Source organism: Notothenia rossii, assembly GCF_949606895.1.
Source record: "Notothenia rossii genome assembly, chromosome: 6".
Classification (NCBI taxonomy): Eukaryota; Metazoa; Chordata; class Actinopteri; order Perciformes; family Nototheniidae; genus Notothenia; species Notothenia rossii.
Window position 1 is genome coordinate 32,349,273 of NC_136909.1, and position 19,572 is coordinate 32,368,844.

At 40.0% G+C, this 19,572-nt stretch overlaps 1 protein-coding gene and 2 long non-coding RNA genes across 3 annotated transcripts in view; 1 reads left to right on the top strand and 2 right to left on the bottom strand.

Moving 5' to 3' along the window:
• The window catches only part of adamts3 (ADAM metallopeptidase with thrombospondin type 1 motif, 3), a 201,035-nt gene extending 196,680 nt beyond the window's left edge, over nucleotides 1-4,355 (top strand). Inside the window, exon 22 of the mRNA XM_079690199.1 lies at nucleotides 211-4,355. Within this exon, the coding sequence (XP_079546325.1) occupies nucleotides 211-683 (473 nt within the window). The 3' untranslated portion in view covers nucleotides 684-4,355. The remainder of the gene's footprint in view (nucleotides 1-210) is intronic.
• The window catches only part of LOC307044809, a 449,985-nt gene that overhangs the window by 268,785 nt on the left and 161,628 nt on the right, over nucleotides 1-19,572 (bottom strand). The gene's annotated exons all lie outside the window — the stretch shown is intronic.
• Nucleotides 6,742-11,421, bottom strand: LOC307043004. The gene is made up of 2 exons (XR_013809256.1): nucleotides 7,431-11,421; nucleotides 6,742-7,025 (listed from the first exon to the last, which is right to left on the bottom strand). It is a non-coding gene; the product is annotated as an uncharacterized lncRNA (long non-coding RNA).

Genomic DNA, 19,572 nt, shown 5'->3' on the forward strand with positions numbered 1-19,572 from the left:
ATCATACTGTTGATGAAATGTTCTACGGTTGTGTCATGGCCTAAACACTTATCTGTCAGACTCTCATAGTTGAAAACAATGAATAAGGGATCTGTAATGCACCCACGTACTCTCAGCCTGTTTGATCTCTTTCCATGGCCATCTCTCACAGCTTCTCGGGGCAGTGTGAAGTGCTCTGTGCTCACACTGTTTGCTTTATGCTTCCTTCAGATGAGCCATGTAATGGAGACAAATCCATCTTCTGCCAAATGGAGGTCCTAGCACGCTACTGCTCTATTCCAGGCTACAACAAACTGTGCTGCGACTCGTGCACCAGACGCGGTGGAGCTCTGTTCCCGGAAGCGGCTGAGACGGAGGATCATGTCCGCTTCGGCTCAGCCTCCCAGCTGCTGGATACATTAACAGCTTCTGCAGCGGCCAGCGGCACTCGGCGAGGAAAACAAGGACCAGGCAAGGGATCCAGCGCCTCAGTCAATGCTGTGAAACACGCCCCTGCCCCACTTAAGAAAACCCTGTCGAAGATCGCTACCACAGCACGGCGGGTACCACCACACATGGCTCACACTGGCAGGAAGCTGCCCGCTATGGCACCATCTCCCCTGGCTGATTCCACAGAGGGTCAAAGGTCGGGCAGCGTGACAGATAGCGGGTGGCCTACAGCGTATTCTGAAGTGGAGAGATGAAAGAAACGCCCTTTTCCCGTCAGGACTTTCAATAATGTACTGCAGATTATCCAGCTTCAACCTGAGTCTTCTCACGCCAAAAACACCAGAGAGAAACGCAGAGAAAGAAAGAAAAAGTGCTGGTTCACTTTGTTGTTAAGAATTTCCATTCCTTTATGCCCCTCGTATTGACTTTTAATATATAATCTTCCAGGTAGCTCCCAGAGTATATTATTACTTAAATTGAGTTTCTTTGATTTCATTCATTTAATTGAGAGGAGTAAATAATACAATAAAATCCAATTAAAGGGGCCGCAAGGGAAATGTCATCCCATGTGAAAAGATCAAGGAAACAAAGTGTTGGTAGTTAATAGTGAATAATTTCAGGGATACAAAATAGCCAAAGGATATATTATTATTCATTTAATTTACTCCAGACTAACAGTATATATAACAAAGAAATTGTGGTTTAATTCCAATTGAACCCTTTTACCCATCTGAGTATTGAAGCTTTTATTTAAAGTCAGGTGAAAGGGATGGGCGAAGGTGTCCATATTCCCCCTCTGGTTGCTCTTTTTTCTGGTCATTTAATGAATCAGGGCCCCTGTGTCTGCAGAGCCTCGCAGCCTCCAGAAAACCTTCAGCAGACAGCGAGAGAGAAAATGTCAATAGGTGCAATAATTACAGCTGATTCAATTTGTGAAGATGTATGCACACTGCAGAAAGACAACTCAGTACAGGAATAAAACAGAAATACATGTTGCACTTGTTACAAAAAACAACACGGCTCGAGTGCAAATTGTTACATTCACCATTTTGTTATTCCTAAAGTTTATCCCAGATACTTTTCGTTTGATTAACATTGCATTACAGCAAGTTTCGACTAATTAAACACCACCATTTGAAATCTATGATCTCTCACCTTGGATGGGAGGTTTTATTTGCTATGAATTAATCTAACAAATGACATGTATTGTAATTTAAAGTTGCAGTTGATGGAAACAGAGATGTAAAACGGAAACAGAGTTGTAAAACGGTAATTCTGATGCAGCTGAAAATGTACTTGAACGTTACAAACTACCAATTTCTTGCCAAAAAATGTAAGTGTGAAGCTTGACTTACGGAGAACCCACATGTCCTAGTGAGAAGTCACTGCATTTTATAAAATTAAACACTAGTCTTTATATGGCCACAAATGCAAAGTGGCACAACCATTGGAAATGGTTGAAGTTGTATAGATTTTTTTTTATATAGATCCAGCAATGTCAGTTAAATGGAGCTCTACAGTTTCTATTGAAATGGGTATTTATAAAGGATGCTGTAAATACTGTGTATGAAAATATCAGTATTATTTTTAAGAAGCTAAGGACACTTTCAAAAAACATTTGAATCAATTATAAAAGCATTTATGTTACAGCAACAGTGTTACAAGGACATACACAACTATTTTACCCTGTATGTGAATGCCAAGTTCTCTGGGGTGAATGTTTCTATGACAATAGTTCAACAAAACTCTTAGCTTAGCTTATTTTTAGCTTAGCCTAACAATTGGAAGCATGGGGAAACAGCTAGTTCTGCTTCAAAACTTCTAACGCTCAATTTTGACATGTCCTATCTTTGCTTAATTAATCAGAAAAAGTGTAGAAAACAAACCAAAAGGATTTTGGTTAACATTGAGCTAGGCTGTTTTCTATTTGTTTCTCGTCTTTGCTAGGCTAAACTAAGCTAATCATCTTCTGGCTGCCAGTTCATCTTAACTGTGCAGACCCAAGTGTGGTATGAACTTCTCCTCTTATTTTTGGTGAGAAAGCAAATAACAACATTTCTGAGAATATCAAATGTTTCCATCCATCCCGGATTTTACCTTTTCTCTAAATTAGAAGTGTGTTTACTGCTAGCCATTGACCCTTTTCGACTCTCTGTTTTGCCCTCCTTGTGAAAGTGTGTGCCCAGACATAGGTATCAAAGAAGGGAACATATTTAACAAATGTTCTCAATAATGTATGTTCAATACAGCAGTGTCTTGTTCAGCCAGAACAGATTGAAAATGGAGGCAAAAAAACAACACCATGCAACTGAGAAGATGGGACAATGGAAAAGCAAACACACAACTTGAAATTGATAATTGGTTTTGGCTTTTTTTGGATTATTTTATACAATGACATAAACTGTTGATTTTGTATTCCCTTAAAGCTACATTAAGCGTGTTTTGACCACTAGGGGGCATAAAGCCTCCCAAACAAACTACCAGTTAGCATATTTTCACATCCAGTAGAGAGTTAGCTTGATTAGCAACACATTGAAACATCTTTGTTCACCTGATGAATTAAAATCCAAAACTCACTCTTCAGTATTTGCTCTGTTTTGGTCTCGACCAACTCCCAAGTGAAATCTGCTTCTTGACCGATTTTTCACGTTTGGTGCTAACAAACACATATTTTTTTTTACCTGGGAGTTGTTAAAGAACTATCATTCTATAAACCGTGGGGGCTGCAAGTCTTCATTCTCAGCTGTTTCATGTCTTTACACACATGACACAATCATTTGATACATTTTTATTTTATTTAATATTAAAAAAAACGTGCTTAATGGAGCTTTAAGATCGTCACAACCAATTCGTCAAAACAAGGTTTATTTCACATGTTGTGTTTGAATGAACAAAGCCTCATTGTAAGCACAATATGCTAAAAATGTTTTTGCTGTATGTGGAACATGCCCCCCCTCCCCCAACTTATTTACAGAATGGCTTTTTTATGGTGAAAAATGGTTCAGGAGAGAGGAAGCTATTTATTTAAAAAAGAAAAGAAAAGGATTTCTTTACAACCACAATGCATCTGACTGCAATAGCAAAGACACAGTTGTGTTTTCAGCAAATGAACAACTATTCACACTCACTCCTGTGTGCCGATGTGTAGTACATGTATATAGCATTCAGTACGTAGGTATTTATTGAAAGTAAAAGGGCTCTGCTTTGTTTTTACAATATGTGCAGTGCCGGCAGGTCAATAAGCTGCAGCAGATAAACCATTGAATCACTTCCAATGACAATTTTTCATCTGCATTTTCATGGATTTCAATGGATTTCAACTTTTTTTAAAAACATGATAGAATATAAATTACATTGTTTTTTACAAACAATTAGATGTAAATATACATGCTCAATTTTGAGATGTTTTACTTGTTGTCAGAAAGCTGTCTTTTCACAGCTGTTTTGTTGAAGTTGTTAACAGAGCTGTTACATCACAGCAACATGTACTGACCAGACAAATGCTTTATTTTAACCAATAAAACATTAATAGTGTAGTACCAGTAACCAGTAAGTCTTTTGTATGCTGTAACTGTTTGTAGTTGTCAGTATTGTCTAACCATTTGACATTTTGCCCCCTTGTTCTTTCGATTGCTGCCTATACAACATTGCTGCTAATGTTACGCAGAGCTTGTAATGATTAATAGTTGTAGATGTTACATTGACAATCCCTGACCCTCAGACAGATATTACTGCATAGGATTCTCCATGTACTGTAACGATAGCCCCTGTGCTACCTGTGCATTGAAGCCTACGATTGTCATGAATGTCAGTCACTCTCTGCTCTATTTGCTTTTCTCTGTATTTGTGTAGATTGAAGTGTACACTACTGATGCTGTTTGTTGTATTGGGGAGCACATAGCAATAAAAGACATGATTAACTTCTCTGATTGCTTGCTGTCAGGATTTCTGATCAGTGAGGACCAGTACTGAAGTTTTTGAGAAACTAGTCTTGTCAATCACAGTCATTTATGATCATTTAAAATTACAATTATATCAATGAATGTATGTCATCTTCTGCCTAGGGATCTTTTTATCCAAACAATCACAATTTATAATTTGGTGGCGTTGTGAAGTAGTGTGGGATCATGGGGGAGGATGTCTTCAACACCATTTCTGTCAGATTCTCCTGGTTAGGGTTTCTTCAGTTTCATATTCCAGCAGGACTTTACCAAAAGCCAAATTATCTGCAGCAATCTCGTCCTACAAAACAAACACACATTGTGAGCAAACCCGTTAAAACATTGGATGAAGCAGTTACAAATGTGTGATTATGCAGCAGATACAACTTGCTTCTCTGATTACTTAAGATTCGGATGATTTTAGCGGAGGCCAAATTATCCGCAGCAGTCTGATCCTCTTCAAAACAAACGTTTACTGTGAGTTAAACTGTTAAAAACACTGAATAAAGCAGTTTCATGTCAAGAATCTGTCTTGTTTAAATAGGACAGGATGGAGGGGCTTGGAGATAAGGGCTACATTTTAAAGCTTCTTCATAATTTAAGATACAGACGTCCAATCACTACAATCCTTCATCAGGTTCAAATAGATAATTGATTTCTGGGAAAATGAATTAAAAGATCTATAGTCATTACAGTTTTTCTCGATTGCTAACACACAAAACTTCTACATAAAGCACAATTATTTTAACTGACACTCAAAGAGAAAAACATTGGCTCAAATCTCCAAAACTCTAAACACGTTTTTAAGCTTTTCACACAATTTGCAAATCAACATGGCACTTTTTGCAAACCACTGCACACGTTTCTCCACGTAAGACACAGGAATCTGACATAAAGTCACATGTTAGCAGGTTTAAAACACTGATATTCAAAATGCCTCACACATGGACCAATGATCAAGAAACACGTTCCACCTGACCAAACACCTGATAGCATAATTGTTGGCTCATCAATCAGGATGTTAGCACTATAAAAAGACCACAGGTGAGTACTTTCTTACAGCAACAATGGAAGCCAACATGGAAGCAAGGGGAAGAGCAAGAGCAAGAGCAAGAGCAAGAGCAAGAGCAAGAGCAAGAGCAAGAGCAAGAGCAAGAGCAAGAGCAAGAGCTGGGCTGAGAGTGAGAGGAGGAAGAATGAGAGGTAGAGCTGGAGGGAGAGGAGGGTTCAGCCTAATCTAAGCCGATTTACTGTTGCCTCTGTAATCCGGACACTTGAAAACAGGTTAGTTGCCAGTTTTTAGCTCTGAATAATTCATGATGCATCAGTGCTTATATCTGTTGTGTGAAACGTATTGACTTCATTACCAACACACTCTCACTCCATAATCGTCCAGGAGCGACGTTTGGTCAGGGTCCTGTGGCGTGCAGTTGTGACGCTCCTAGGCTCCTTCAGCTTCATAAAGGGACGCAAATAGCTTTCAACTGATTGCAATGTATTCCCATCTGCGGCGGGATTTGACGCTCATGGAAGCACGGCATTCGTTTGTGTCGGCTGCCCTTAAAGGCAATGTGAGCGTCCATTCCCATTGGATAACGGAGAATTGTACACCCGGAAGTAAGTATTCCCCTTACTGTCGATTGATTTTACAGTGATATTTGCACTACTCATCGACTAAAAAACACCAGTCCTTGTCCTTGTTAATTACACAACATTGATTGGTTTAAATTGTGTGCAATGCTTTTGTATTTTTCCCCTTCGATTCGGAGAAACAAATATTTTAAAGGATGGGAGAAGACACTACACTACCCAGAATCCCCAGCTATCGTTTAGGACTACACCTTGTGCTCTGTTTGACAAACCCCGGTTTTTTTCACCATTCATTCCTGGCGTCTATGTCACGTGATCTTCAAATTTCTCCCTGCAGAAAAAAAAAAACATGCCGAACTTCGTTTTATTCTCGGTGGAAAATGCCTATTTTTAAGTTAGTTTGGCCATTAAAATGCGTTTTGATGTCATTTGATGCGAGAAATATGAGTTGTTATTTCAGATTATGTGTGCAGTGGATGTACATGATCTTTAGTTTGCTAGTTATTTCGAAGATTACTTCAGGAAATTGCGTCCATAGAACGTTTTCATTCGTTATGTTGTGTAACTGTTTAATGGTGTTATCTTTATTGCTACCCCCTTCCCCGTCAATGTATAGTGTTGGTCCACAGCGCAAACGTATTAGTTTAACAAAATCCGCATCTAAAGATACGTTATTTTCCCCTGTGCAATTCCAGTCTCACATCTCACATCACATCGTCATTAACAAATAGACCGAAAACATTTAAAAAATAATAATAATTCAATCAGGAGAGACGTGATGTATGGAATACATGTTTATTATCGGGTCACATTATATAAATGAAACATAATGATGACAGTTTATAACAAGTGAATGAAATGGTGTTTGGCGATTAGGCCCAGGTTTTGTAGGATGTCATTCGGGAAGGGAAGAACCGTTTCCGATGAACCCCCCCGGGTCTAGACACTGGTGGTGGTGATAAGTGGTTAGGTCCGGTTGGAAGGGAGAAGGTTGGGCTTGGCCCTGAGTTGGAAGCAGGAGGCGAAGGGGTGGAGGAGGGTTGCGCGTTGACACCTGGAAGACAGCTGATGGAAAAGGGGAGAGCATATATAGAGGGATTAACAGGTGCGATGATTAGGCTTGTGAACGGAGGGAAGTGATAGGGAGCGCCACTCCTCAGCTAACCTATCATTTAGTGAAGGGAGCGAGTATTGCCATGACGCGCAATACAAAGTGATAGGTCTTCCTGCCTGAACTTGCGCTGAGCTTAATTTCAATCAGGAGAGACGTGATGTATGGAATACATGTTTATTATCGGGTCACATTATATAAATGAAACATAATGATGACAGTTTATAACAAGTGAATGAAATGGTGTTTGGCGATTAGGCCCAGGTTTTGTAGGATGTCATTCGGGAAGGAAAGAACCGTTTCCGATGAACCCCCCAAAAGAAGTGAAAGTATGAAGTACTGAACGTGATGAATCTTACCTTGTGGGATGCAGTGGAAATCTATGGATGAAATGAGAGGTTAATACACGTGGGGATTTAGACATACTGATGCCTCCTAGGCATCCTCCCTGGACGTACATGGCTTCCCGGACGTACAGGGCATCCCGGACATACAGGGCGTCCCGGACATACAGGGCTTCCCGGACGTACGGGGCGTCCCGGACGTACGGGGCGTCCCGGACGTACGGGGCGTCCCGGACGTACGGGGCGTCCCGGACGTACGGGGCGTCCCGGACGTACGGGGCGTCCCGGACGTACGGGGCGTCCCGGACGTACGGGGCATCCCGGACATACGGGGCGTCCCGGACGTACGGGGCTTCCCGGACGTACGGGGCATCCCGGACGTACGGGGCAACCTGACTTCGCAGGGACACATTTTATACAGACCCGAAGGTTACAACCTGGACGTACAGGGTTAGACATGCAAGGATAAACATGAGCCGCGGGGCAAATATACGTGCTGACATGCTAAGAACCACCACCAGTTATATGCATACGTACCAATTTGGAGGTTGGAGAGACCTTTGGATAGCCAGCACGGCACTGGCGTTCGGACGAATGTAGGATGAGAAGCGGTTGTTGTAGGGAAGAGGAACAATTACCTTGATTGCGGCAGGTTTGCTGCACCTATCCTGAACGAGCCCTGAAATGCTCTTCAGGCACCACCACCAGTTATATGCATGTTTACCAGAGGTAAACTGGAGAGAACTTGGATAGCCGGCACGAGCCGATGCCCGGCGAAGAGGGAGATGTAGACAATGTAATGCGGCTGTTAGCTTGAGTACAATGATGCATGAATATCATACCCTGCTTAACATAAGCCATGTGAGCATGAAACCAAATATGTGGGTGCAATATGAGCAGCATGAAATAATATTTGCTTAGGTAAATGCTGAGACATGACCCATGATATGGCAGGGCTCAACGCTAACTTTTAAAAGTGGTTGCCAGGCTGGCAACCAGGCATCCGCTTTGGTTGCCAACTGAAAATACGGTTGCCCTTTTTGATACCTTATATTTTAAATAATTAAGATGCTATACAGTTATACATCCACTTAATAATGAACATGTGACACGAGAATGTTCAAATGCTTTACAATAAGTAATTAACGCACTTATTTGAACCTAAGTGGTAGTAAACTTGTCCACCCTCAATTGCTGGTATACAAAATACCAGTAGTGCTGCTGTTGTCCTGTCTTCATAGATCCCTCACAAATGAATTGAGCAAGTCACCAGTTTCTTGATCATCCGTTGACTCCCTTTCAAATGTGGGTTTTCTTGACCTTTGTGCTGACCCACACCATAGACCCATTGGCCCTTCAGCATGAAGTCTTGGATTGGCCAGACTAATACATTTCTAATGTTAAATAAATGAAAACCATTCATAGTTAAACATTTGATATTAATTATTGATGCTGTAAATTACCTTTAATATGTCTAACTATATTTAAAATGTGTTACCTTTTTATAGAAGTGATTATAATTTAATGCAACCATTTTCTGTGGTAAAGTTTCGTTTTGCACTTTTATTTTGTAGTAATAAGATCGGACTCTTATTTTGAAGGAACTTTTACCGGAAGTGAATAGAAAACATTCCTCTTTTTTTTCGTTCGGGTTTTACCTTACGCTCCATCAGTTGAATCAATTTGAACATTCATTGGAGAAGTTGAGGTGTTGGCTGAACTTTTATCACAGTCAAGCAACTTATTTTTGCTTCGCCATTTTGTTGTAAAACAAACACACGGCGCACCGCGCACGCGAGTAAACGTGCATCGCTTTCTGGCTCTGTAATCACGCCAATGCACGTGCAATTTAAGTATCAGGTTCCGACTGGTCACAACAATTAAATATCACTCTTAAAAACGAATATGAACATTTATCTATTTTGGGGTGCACGTTTTGCTGTCCTTATTTCTTATGTTAAAAACTGGTTGCCGCTGATGGCAACCAAAGTCCAAGAAGTGGTTGACATTTTCCAAATGGTTGCCAATGGCAACCGTTACTATCGAGCCCTGGTATAGGACTAGCTTAATTAGCAGTTTAATTACGCCACGGTGAGACGTAGATGCTGATGTGCTGGTTGGGTGATTAGACTGTCTTCTATCATCTTACATGAACATCTCTTTCTCCCTGAAAGAAACCCCCAAAAACCACGGATGGGCAGCATCCGTGGCTGTGTGAAGCTTGAAACTGCGGTACTTACTGAGCATTGTGACGGGTAGTAGTTACCCTAACTGCATAACTCCATGCTGTAACGCGTTACACCCGACACTGCCTGGAACTCACCTTAACCCTAAACTAGCAACGATATTCTCTCTTTTTTCCTCTCTCCTTTTTCTTCTCTTTTTCTCTCTTCTTCTTCGTTCTTCTCTTCTTTTGCTTGTCTCTTTCTTCTTCTTTTCTCCTTCTTTCCTTTCTCTCTTTTCTTTTCTTACCTGTTTTAGCGGTGAGGCGCAGGGAAAGGAGGCGTGCCTGCTGTGCGCTGAACCTGCTAGTAGTGATGTTACGTATTGCGCCGAGGCTTCGGAGCGTGTGTCGAGTAATCCCCAATCTTTTTGTGAAGCATGTATCGAGGCTTGTATCATTTTTGGGCCAGTGACGTCATCGATGACAATCGAACCTCGCTGCCTGTCGATACCACGTGACTGCTTCGGGAAGCGATTCATTTGAACCGTTGAGCCACAACGCTCATAATACCCATGATGTATAACAAGAACCATATTACCCCTCCTGTACCCGGGTCCGCTGGTGACACGATGGAATTAAAAGAGCTCAGACCCTCACTTATATAGAGGTCGGAAAATGTCATAAGTATAAATAGATACAAGCATAAATAAATGTAGGAATAAAACATGAATAAATAGATGAATAAATGCAGATAAGATATATCCAGTGTTTTTTTTTTTGGGTAGATTCAGCGTGTGGGCTGTGGCTCGCTGGAAAGCAGCCGACCCACGACCGCAGGGTTTGCTTATAGAGCTACAGCTAGATGAGATAATGCAGTTAATAAATGTATTCCTGATATGGTTTAGCCTTCTCAGGCTACAACGTGGTTAAGTTTATGAATAATATTAAGGAATACGAATCCCTCTTTGCAATGTTTACCAGCCTCCTATAGGCTTTTCAATCACAATCGTTCAACTGGAATGAAAACAATATTGTTAACATGAAAATAGGATTTTATGTCCGTTGTTTAGAGTTATTCTAAGGCTTTACTCATTGGGAACTCGGTATGAGATAGAGCGCAACTGTTGAGATTTCCAATTTGCCTGTTTTACACGCTTTGACCAACAGGGGTTTATGTTCAAATGAAGCCCATGATGAAGCCTCATGACATGAACCCTTTGCGAACCAATTGGCTGGAAAGCTTCAAAGCTTCATAAGGCTTCATCTCGCAATCACTACCTGCTTGTCACTTAAGACGCACTTAGAGACCAGTACTGCTACTGAGCCGGAAGCAGAAGTAGCTTCGATGAGATGTAGCTTGAGCCCTGCCTGCCTGCAAGAGGGGTTGTGGTTGAAGCCGGAAGTGGGTGAAGCTTCGCAAGCGATGAGGGCCCGTTCCGCGTGAAGGCCGGAAGCGCCGCATTTGAGCGGCCCTGATGCCAGTGATGCCCTCTCGAGAGACTGAAGGCGTGTGTCAATTGTTTGCCTGAAGTAGCCCATTTCCATTAAGCCGGAGGAACTTCCGTGGAGCTCAGTATCCTTGTCTTTTTCTTCCGCATCTGGGTTTGCGGGGTGGCCGGCTAGAACCGCTAGCCAACTGGGGAACGCCCCCTGTAGCTTAATCCGCAAGACTGCGGAGCTGATGAATTAATACCCGGAGCTGGGACGAAGCCCTGCTGCTGCTTGCGCGTTGACACCTGGAAGACAGCTGATGGAAAAGGGGAGAGCATATATAGAGGGATTAACAGGTGCGATGATTAGGCTTGTGAACGGAGGGAAGTGATAGGTTAGCTGAGGAGTGGCGCTCCCTATCATTTAGTGAAGGGAGCGAGTATTGCCACGACGCGCAATACAAAGTGATAGGTCTTCCTGCCTGAACTTGCGCTGAGCTTCATTACTTTATTCCGAATGTGCTTGCTTTTCTCTTTGAAAGTCATCACATAACGGCATTGTAATACACGGTCCGGCTGCATTAAATATTACATATCTGCCGTATTTCTCTATTTATAGAGCCCTGATGAGAAGACTTCTAGACAAACATGAGGAACTGCCGCCAACACTGAAAACGTGACGTGGATCATAAATATATCAGCAATTAAACAACGTCTTACATTTATTTTTCACACAATACGTCTCTTTGCAGTATCAACACTAATTCGGCTGACTTTTATATTTGATCCAATTGGTAGATGGCTGTATTTACACCATAAAGGTGCACAGCTGATAGAAAGGGACACCTGGTGGTTAAAGCATGTTATTGAATTTCATTATTTTTATTATTAGATATTACAGTTTTTCTCGATTGCTAACACACGTTTTTTTCTTAAATTGCTCAGTTTCTCAGAACACTAAACACAATTCACAAAACCACACACCCAAAGAGCAAAACACCTAATTTCTCCTGCTAAATTAAGAACTGCACTCAAAACTACATAAACACTTACCAAATGCAAACTTTTGCACCAAATATAACACACTTCATTAATTTGACCACCCAACTACACACTGCTGAGCATAATCTAAAGCACTTTCATCTGTGCTCTGTACATAGAGGTTTCTGCAGAGAAAGATTGCTTGAGTTTACAGAAATACATTAAATGAAGAAATACAAATGAGTTGTTGAAAAAAAATCAAATTTAATTCAAAACTAACATTGTGCAACATGCATCTCAGCAGATAGTTACTATGCTTCGGATCTCTCTAAGTGTGATGGCATTGTTTGCCAAAACCCAGTTTGTATCTGCTGCTTCCTGTGCCTCGTTGAAAATCCTTAGCCTTCCACCTGCACCTCTTTGTTTCTCAGTCCTTCAGATAAACAACAAAGATATAGTGGTTGGTCAGTGTGTCTGTGTGCATAACAGTAAGTGTACCACAGTCAATTGTGCAAGATTTATGTACAGTTATAGTATGCAACATGCCAACAATTCAATTATAGTAATGAAGTAAATACTTTTCACACAACAGATATAAGCACTGATATATCATGAATTATGCAGAGCTGAAAACTGGTAACTAACCTGTATTCAAGTCTAAGTGTCCGGATTACAGAGGCAACAGTAAATCGGCTTAGATTAGGCAGAACCCTCTGAGCGTCCTCTCCCTCCAGCTCTACCTCTACCTCTCATTCTTCCTCCTCTCACTCTCACCCCCCCTCTTCCTCCTCCTCTCACTCTCAGCCCAGCTCTTCCTCTTGCTCTTGCTTCCATGTTGGCTTCCATTGTTGCTGTAAGAAAGTACTCACCTGTGGTCTTTTTATAGTGCTAACATCCTGATTGATGAGCCAACAATTATGCTATCAGGTGTTTGGTCAGGTGGAACGTGTTTCTTGATCATTGGTCCATGTGTGAGGCATTTTGAATATCAGTGTTTTAAACCTGCTAACAGGTGACTTTATTAGACCCTCCAGAAAAACGCGGGCAAAAATCCTTGATTATGCGGGCTAAAATCCTTGTTTATGCGATAAAACATGCAGGGTTTTCAGTGATGCAAACACGGGTATGGTGAAAAAAGAGAACTATTCGAAGCAGAAAGAAACAGCGTAATATACCATCTGACAAAGGCCTGTGCTATAATGCTTCAATTAACTGGTTATTATTTATAATATACTCAGATCAATAGGAGACAGATATTTTAAGTTATAAATCAAGGGTTTTTATTATTATTTACAGCAAGGGTGGGGAACCTTTTTCCTTAACATTTTTACAACATCCTCCGAGGTTACAAATTATTGAACTCAACCTCTGCTTAAAAAAACTAAAATCACAGACAATTCATTTGGCCTTTCTTTCATGCTGTGCAAAGAAAACGCAACCTCTTAATTCAGATATCTTACCATGACTCGCGCATGCATGCACCATGACCACCAAAACAGAAAGATATGGACACAAGATGTGCGCAAATGTACTTATTATCCATGTGAACATGATTTAAGTGGGGGGGACCTAACCTTCTCTAGGAGGGTCCGGGGGCATGCCCCCCCGGGAAGATTTTTTTTTAAATATTGAAGTTAAAAGCATCAATCTGGTGCACTTTGAGAACAACATGAGGAGATCTATGGGTACATCTTTCAACACCCATTTGAAACAGAACTGTAAGCAGATTTTTCTTTTTGGATATTTTACAAATCACTCCCCTTTTAAACTCTATTCTTGTTATTTTTAACAACTTTTATGTTACTGTCATATAGTATTTTATACCTGTTTTTCCTTTAGTCTCTAATGTCTCATTAATAATTATAATGATCATATCAAGGTGTGTCTTAACCTCACTGAGCTGAGGTTATTTGAGCCTCTCAGGAGAGAGCTCTCTTCCACCTGGTTGTAGAAAAGCTCTTTAAATTCGTTAGCATAGCTAGCTAACCAGATGCTAATAACAACAGATCGCCACTGTGCTTACAACTAAAGACACAGCCACGCAAACACTGCGGCATGTGTACGGCTCCTTATGGGTACTGCAATTTTTGAAGAGCTGGAGCGGCGTTCCGGTACTCTCCGTAAGAACTTAAGTCTAGTCTACACTCCTTTCAGACGAGACATAACCACGTGAAGACACGTTACGCTCGTGTTGTGTTCAAGGAACCTGTCCTTGGCCAGGAAAAACAGGCACTCGCTTGTTTAATTATGTTGCGATCTAGATTTCTTCTTCTTTTTTGAAGTGAGAAGTTGTCCGTCAGTCGGACGGACTAACGGACGGACTGACGGACCCCCACCCCCCCAAAAAACGAAAACTCTTCGGTTCTCCACGAATTACACAAGTCACCCAAAGCAGCGTTAAAAAAGCGGGAGGCGCCAAAAAGCGACTAATTTGCATCACTGGTTTTATGTGAAAGTGAAACTGCGGGAAGTTGCGAAATATGCGGAAAGTTGCGAAATATGCTAAATATGCGGGAAAAAATTATCGATTTTTTTTAAAATATTGGGCTGTCTTATTTATTCTCTCTCACACACAACCTGCCACTAACGTTAAACCCCTTTACTATTCAATTAAACACATTCAATGTTTATTTATTGTAAAAGCAATTGGGCTATTTTAATCTCACACACACACACACACACACACACACACACACACACACACACACACACACACACACTTCTCCGCCTCATTCTGTTCTCGTTTACTCTTTCGTTATCTGCAGCTTCAATCTTGTAGGCTACTCACCTCGTTTCTTGTAGCCCTCGAAAGGGTTTTGGAGGTTGATGCCTCGTGAACGTGAGTTGTTTGGCTTTCTTGTCCGCAGCAGCAGAAAGCATTTTCGAATGTTTGAATGAATCAAAGTGGGTCGTCACCATCGATTTTCTCTTATGCTCCAACACACAGTTGCACGGGGTGCAGAATAGTTTCCCCCCACTTTTTGCCCGGTCTTTAGTAGAAATGTTCGTCGGTAAATGAGATGGATTAGATATTTTCATCTTGGTGTTTTCTCTATCGTGTGAGCTCCACACGTTCACTCTATACATTGTTGTTTACATTATGTGATGCGCGAGCTGATGACGTCACGTCAAGACGAGTTAACTTTTTTTTTTCTCAACTTTGTGTGGAAAAAGGTGGGGATTATGCGGCCTTTTGATAAATATGCGGCCTTTTAGAAATCTGCGCCATTTTGCTGATTATGCGGTAAATTCTGCGATTGCAGAATTGCGTTTTTCTGGAGGGTCTACTTTATGTCAGATTCCTGTGTCTTACATGGAGAAATGTGTGCAGTGGTTTGCAAAAAGTGCCATGTTGATTTGAAAATTGTGTGAAAAGCTGAAAACTTGTTTAGAGTTTTGGAGATTTGAGCCGATGTTTTGCTCTTTGAGTGTCAGTTAAAATAATTGTGCTTTATGTATAATTTTAGTGTGTTAGCAATTGAGAAAAACTGTAATAGGATCCCTTTAAAGTATATTCATTACTCGTTATTCTCTAGTTAACTAAAGACTGTATATAATGACTATTTTGCACATCCCTTTCAAGATTTCAAGATTTTCTAAGGTTTATTGACATATCATATTCACAAACGGTGTAGTTATGCAATGAATGAAAAACTTGGGTCACAGGTTCCTCAATAGTGCGTTACAAGACATTTATCAATATTTGTGCATACCTCCAGCAATTTTAACTATGTTGAAGCACTTATTTTAACTGATATTATACATATGTATTATACTCTTATAGGATGTATATAGATATTTCATCTCCGGCCTTGTCAGGTATTGAACAATCAATAAATAAAGAACACAGAATTATTAAATATAAAACACAGAATTTGTGTGATTATACTAAATGATTTACAAATAAACACCACTGCATATTTACAACTGTTACACATGCTGAATGTTTCCAACTTGAGATCAATAAAGTATATCTTATCTTAAGATGATCGATGGCTACTGCCATATTTGCCAAATTTGACTTTTAACCTTGACAAGTGCATGTTTTAGGCTTATCAATTAATGTAATGTAATGTTATCAATTAACAACAGGAGGGGTCACAAACATAAGACCATCTGTTAAATAAAGCTCTTCTGATCTTAGCTGGCATGTGGGTATATATGTATATTAATGCTGCCCATTATGGGCACAAGCAATTTTCACCCATTTATTAATTATATGTTTTAAATTTGAGTGTTTCCTATCCCCTAAACCTCCAGGGATGTACGTAGTATAGTGGCATCTTCTTATTATGGGAATTACGAAAACGTCTTTTAAACTACAACTCCCAGTAGAGACGTGCCATAGATAGAGAACATGTTGCGAAACACAATATCGATAGCAGCGTCCCTAGCAACAAGTAACATGTAGTTAATAATAATAAAAGACATTAAGAAAAAGGCATTTTAAACAGTCATTAAAAAGCAACACAATCTACCTGCATTGCATTACTCTAAACGTGTAATAACGTGCTTTAACCATTAGGTGGTTTGGTTTAAAGATTTGTCAAGTTTACAGTGTTAAAAAAATAAAATATACTGCTGTTTCTGGTTTAGTTTACGACGGATATATTTAGTTATTGTTTTGATATTTGTAACACAAAAGCGATGGAAAAACCCCACAGCAACACAGAAAAGATGGTCTTAACATGACCCAGCGGTCTAGTAGTTAATAAAAAACAATCATATCAAAACAAAATATTACTACTAACTTTATTGTGAAATTCAAACTGAACGGTAAAAGAATAGTTTCCGGTCTATTCTGAGCCCGATCTCTGTAGATACATAAAAATAAAGAACTACGACAGATGTGTAATATATTTAATGCAGCCGAACCATTTATTACAATGCATTCATGTGATGACTTTCAAAGAGTAAAGCAAGCACTGCTGAATAAAGTATGATTTTATCTTTTACGAAACGTTTTTTTTCATATGGAATGCAGTTGGAGGTCAACCAATCACAGAGCTTGAGAACTAATCACGGGGTTTGTCAAACAGAGCACATGGTGTAGTCCTAAACGATAGCTGGGGATTCTGGGTAGTGTAGTGTCTTCTGCCATCCTTTACTCCGAAAAAATATTTGTTTCTCCAAATCGAAGGGGAAAAATACAAAAGCATTGCACACAATTTAAACCAATCAATGTTGTGTAATTAAAAAGGATAATCTGGTGTTTTGTAGTCGATGAGTAGTGCAGATATCACTGTAAAATCAATCGACAGTAAGGGGAATACTTACTTCCGGGTGTACAATTCTCCGTTATCCAATGGGAATGGATGCTCACATTGCCTTTAAGGGCAGCCGACACAAACGAATGCCGTGCTTCCATGAGCATCAAATCCCGCCGCAGATGAGAATACATTGCAATCAGTTGAAACCTATTTACGTCCCTTTATGAAGCTGAAGGAGCCTAGGAGCGTCACAACTGCACGCCACGGGACCCTGACCAAACGTCGCTCCTGGACGATTATGGAGTGAGAGTGTGTTGATATTACTGTAATTGAATTGTTGGCATGTTGCATACTATAACTGTACAACAATCCTACACACTTTACTGTGGTACACTTACTTTTATGCAACACAGACGCTGACCAACCCACTATATCTTTATCTGAAGGACTGAGAAAAAAAGAGGTGCAGGTGGAAGGCTAAGGATTTCCAATGAGGCACAGGAAGCAGCAATTACAAACTGGGTTTTAGCAAACAATGCATCACACTTAGAGAGATCCAAAGCATAGTAACTATGTGCTGAGATGCATGTTGCACAATGTTATTTTTGAATAAAATATGATTTTTTTCAACAACTCATTTGTATTTCTTCATTTTCTGTATTTCTGTAAACTCAAGCAATCTTTCTCTGCAGAAACCTCTCTGTGCAGAGCATAGCCCATAAAAGATGAAAGTGCTTTAGATTATGCTCAGCAGTGTGTAGTTGGGTGGTCAAACAATCTAGTATTATGAATGAAGTGTGTTATATTTGGTGCAAAAGTTTGCATTTGGTAAGTGTTTATGTAGTTTTGAGTGCAGTTCTTCGTTTAGCAGGAGAAATGAGGTGTTTTGCACTTTGGGTGTGTGGTTTTGTGAATTGTGTTTAGTGTTCTGAGAAACTGAGCAATTAAAAAAGAAACGTGTGTTAGCGATCGAAAAAAACTGTATTTAATGATAGTTTGAGTGCAAGCAAATGAATAAAATCACAGATGCTGTGCCTTTCATCACACGCATGATATTGAACAATGGAACACAAAAGCATTTAAATTAATATTGGGAGTCATATCGTTACTTTGTTGAGAATGTGGCCCTGTAATAAGCGGAATAATGTGCAGTGACTTGGTCATTATGGGGAAAAGAACACTAACAGGCTGATCAGGAGCCCGACGCGAAGCGGAGGGATCTAGATCGGCATGAAAAAGAAAAACACCTTTATGCCGATCTAGATCCCTCCGCTTCGTGTCGGGCTCCTGATCAGCCTGTCAGTGTTCTTTTCCCCATAATGACCGCGTCGCTGCACATTATCCCTTACTTATTACACATAATTGCAATAATTAGCTGCCTTTCTTTAAACAGTTTCCTTCTCCTTAATGACAGTTGGCATTTGCTGACAGCCTGTGTTTATTGATTTACAATCACCAATTTCTGTTGGAAGGGCTTATTACCATTTGGTTTTCAAACAGGGTTTGCCCTTGTTGTGCCTTGCCGAGACATTTGAGACATTTTAATTAGCCTATTTATTAGATACAGCTTTTTTCCAACAGAGCTTGTTTTCGCAAAACACTTACAGTTTTTTTCAATTGCTAAAAACGTTTTTGAAAGCAGGGCTTATTTTCTAAAAAATTCACAAAACCATACACACAAAATTCAAAAGAAGCCTCAATGACAGCCAAGTCAAGCTCTATTTTAATACTTTCTGACACAACAATTGAAAAAACAATTAATTGTCATCTTTTCAAAATGACTTTGAGTGAAAATTCAAAATGAAGATAGCTTAAATTAAGTTGCGACATCATTAAAAGTAAAGATATTAGTATTTCAGCAGATTTACTGTAAATAACAGTTTTAGGGCATCTTGAACAACTATATTGCAGGTTGCTTCAGTGGCTAACACACTAAAATGTCACATAAAGAATAATTATTTAAACTCACACTCAAAGAGCAAAACCTCAAATCTCCAAAACTCTAAACACATTTTCAGCTCTGCACCCAATTTGCAATTCAACTTGGCACATTTTGCAAAATACTGCACACGGTTCTCTAAGTAAGACACATAAATCTGACATATTCACTTGTTTGATGCAACCTACACACATGAATCAACTAACAAATACACATGCCAAATGACCATAAACACCAAACTGCTATTTTTACAACAACAATGGAAGCCATAAAAGATGATTGTGCTTTTGATTGAGCACCACAGTGTGTAGCTGGTTGGAAAACGTGTGTGGTTTTTGATTCAAAAGTTTGGTTTTAGTAAGTGTGTATGTCGTTTTGAGTGCAGTGTTTCATTCTGCAGTATATGAGGTGTTTTTCACTTTGGGTGTGTGGT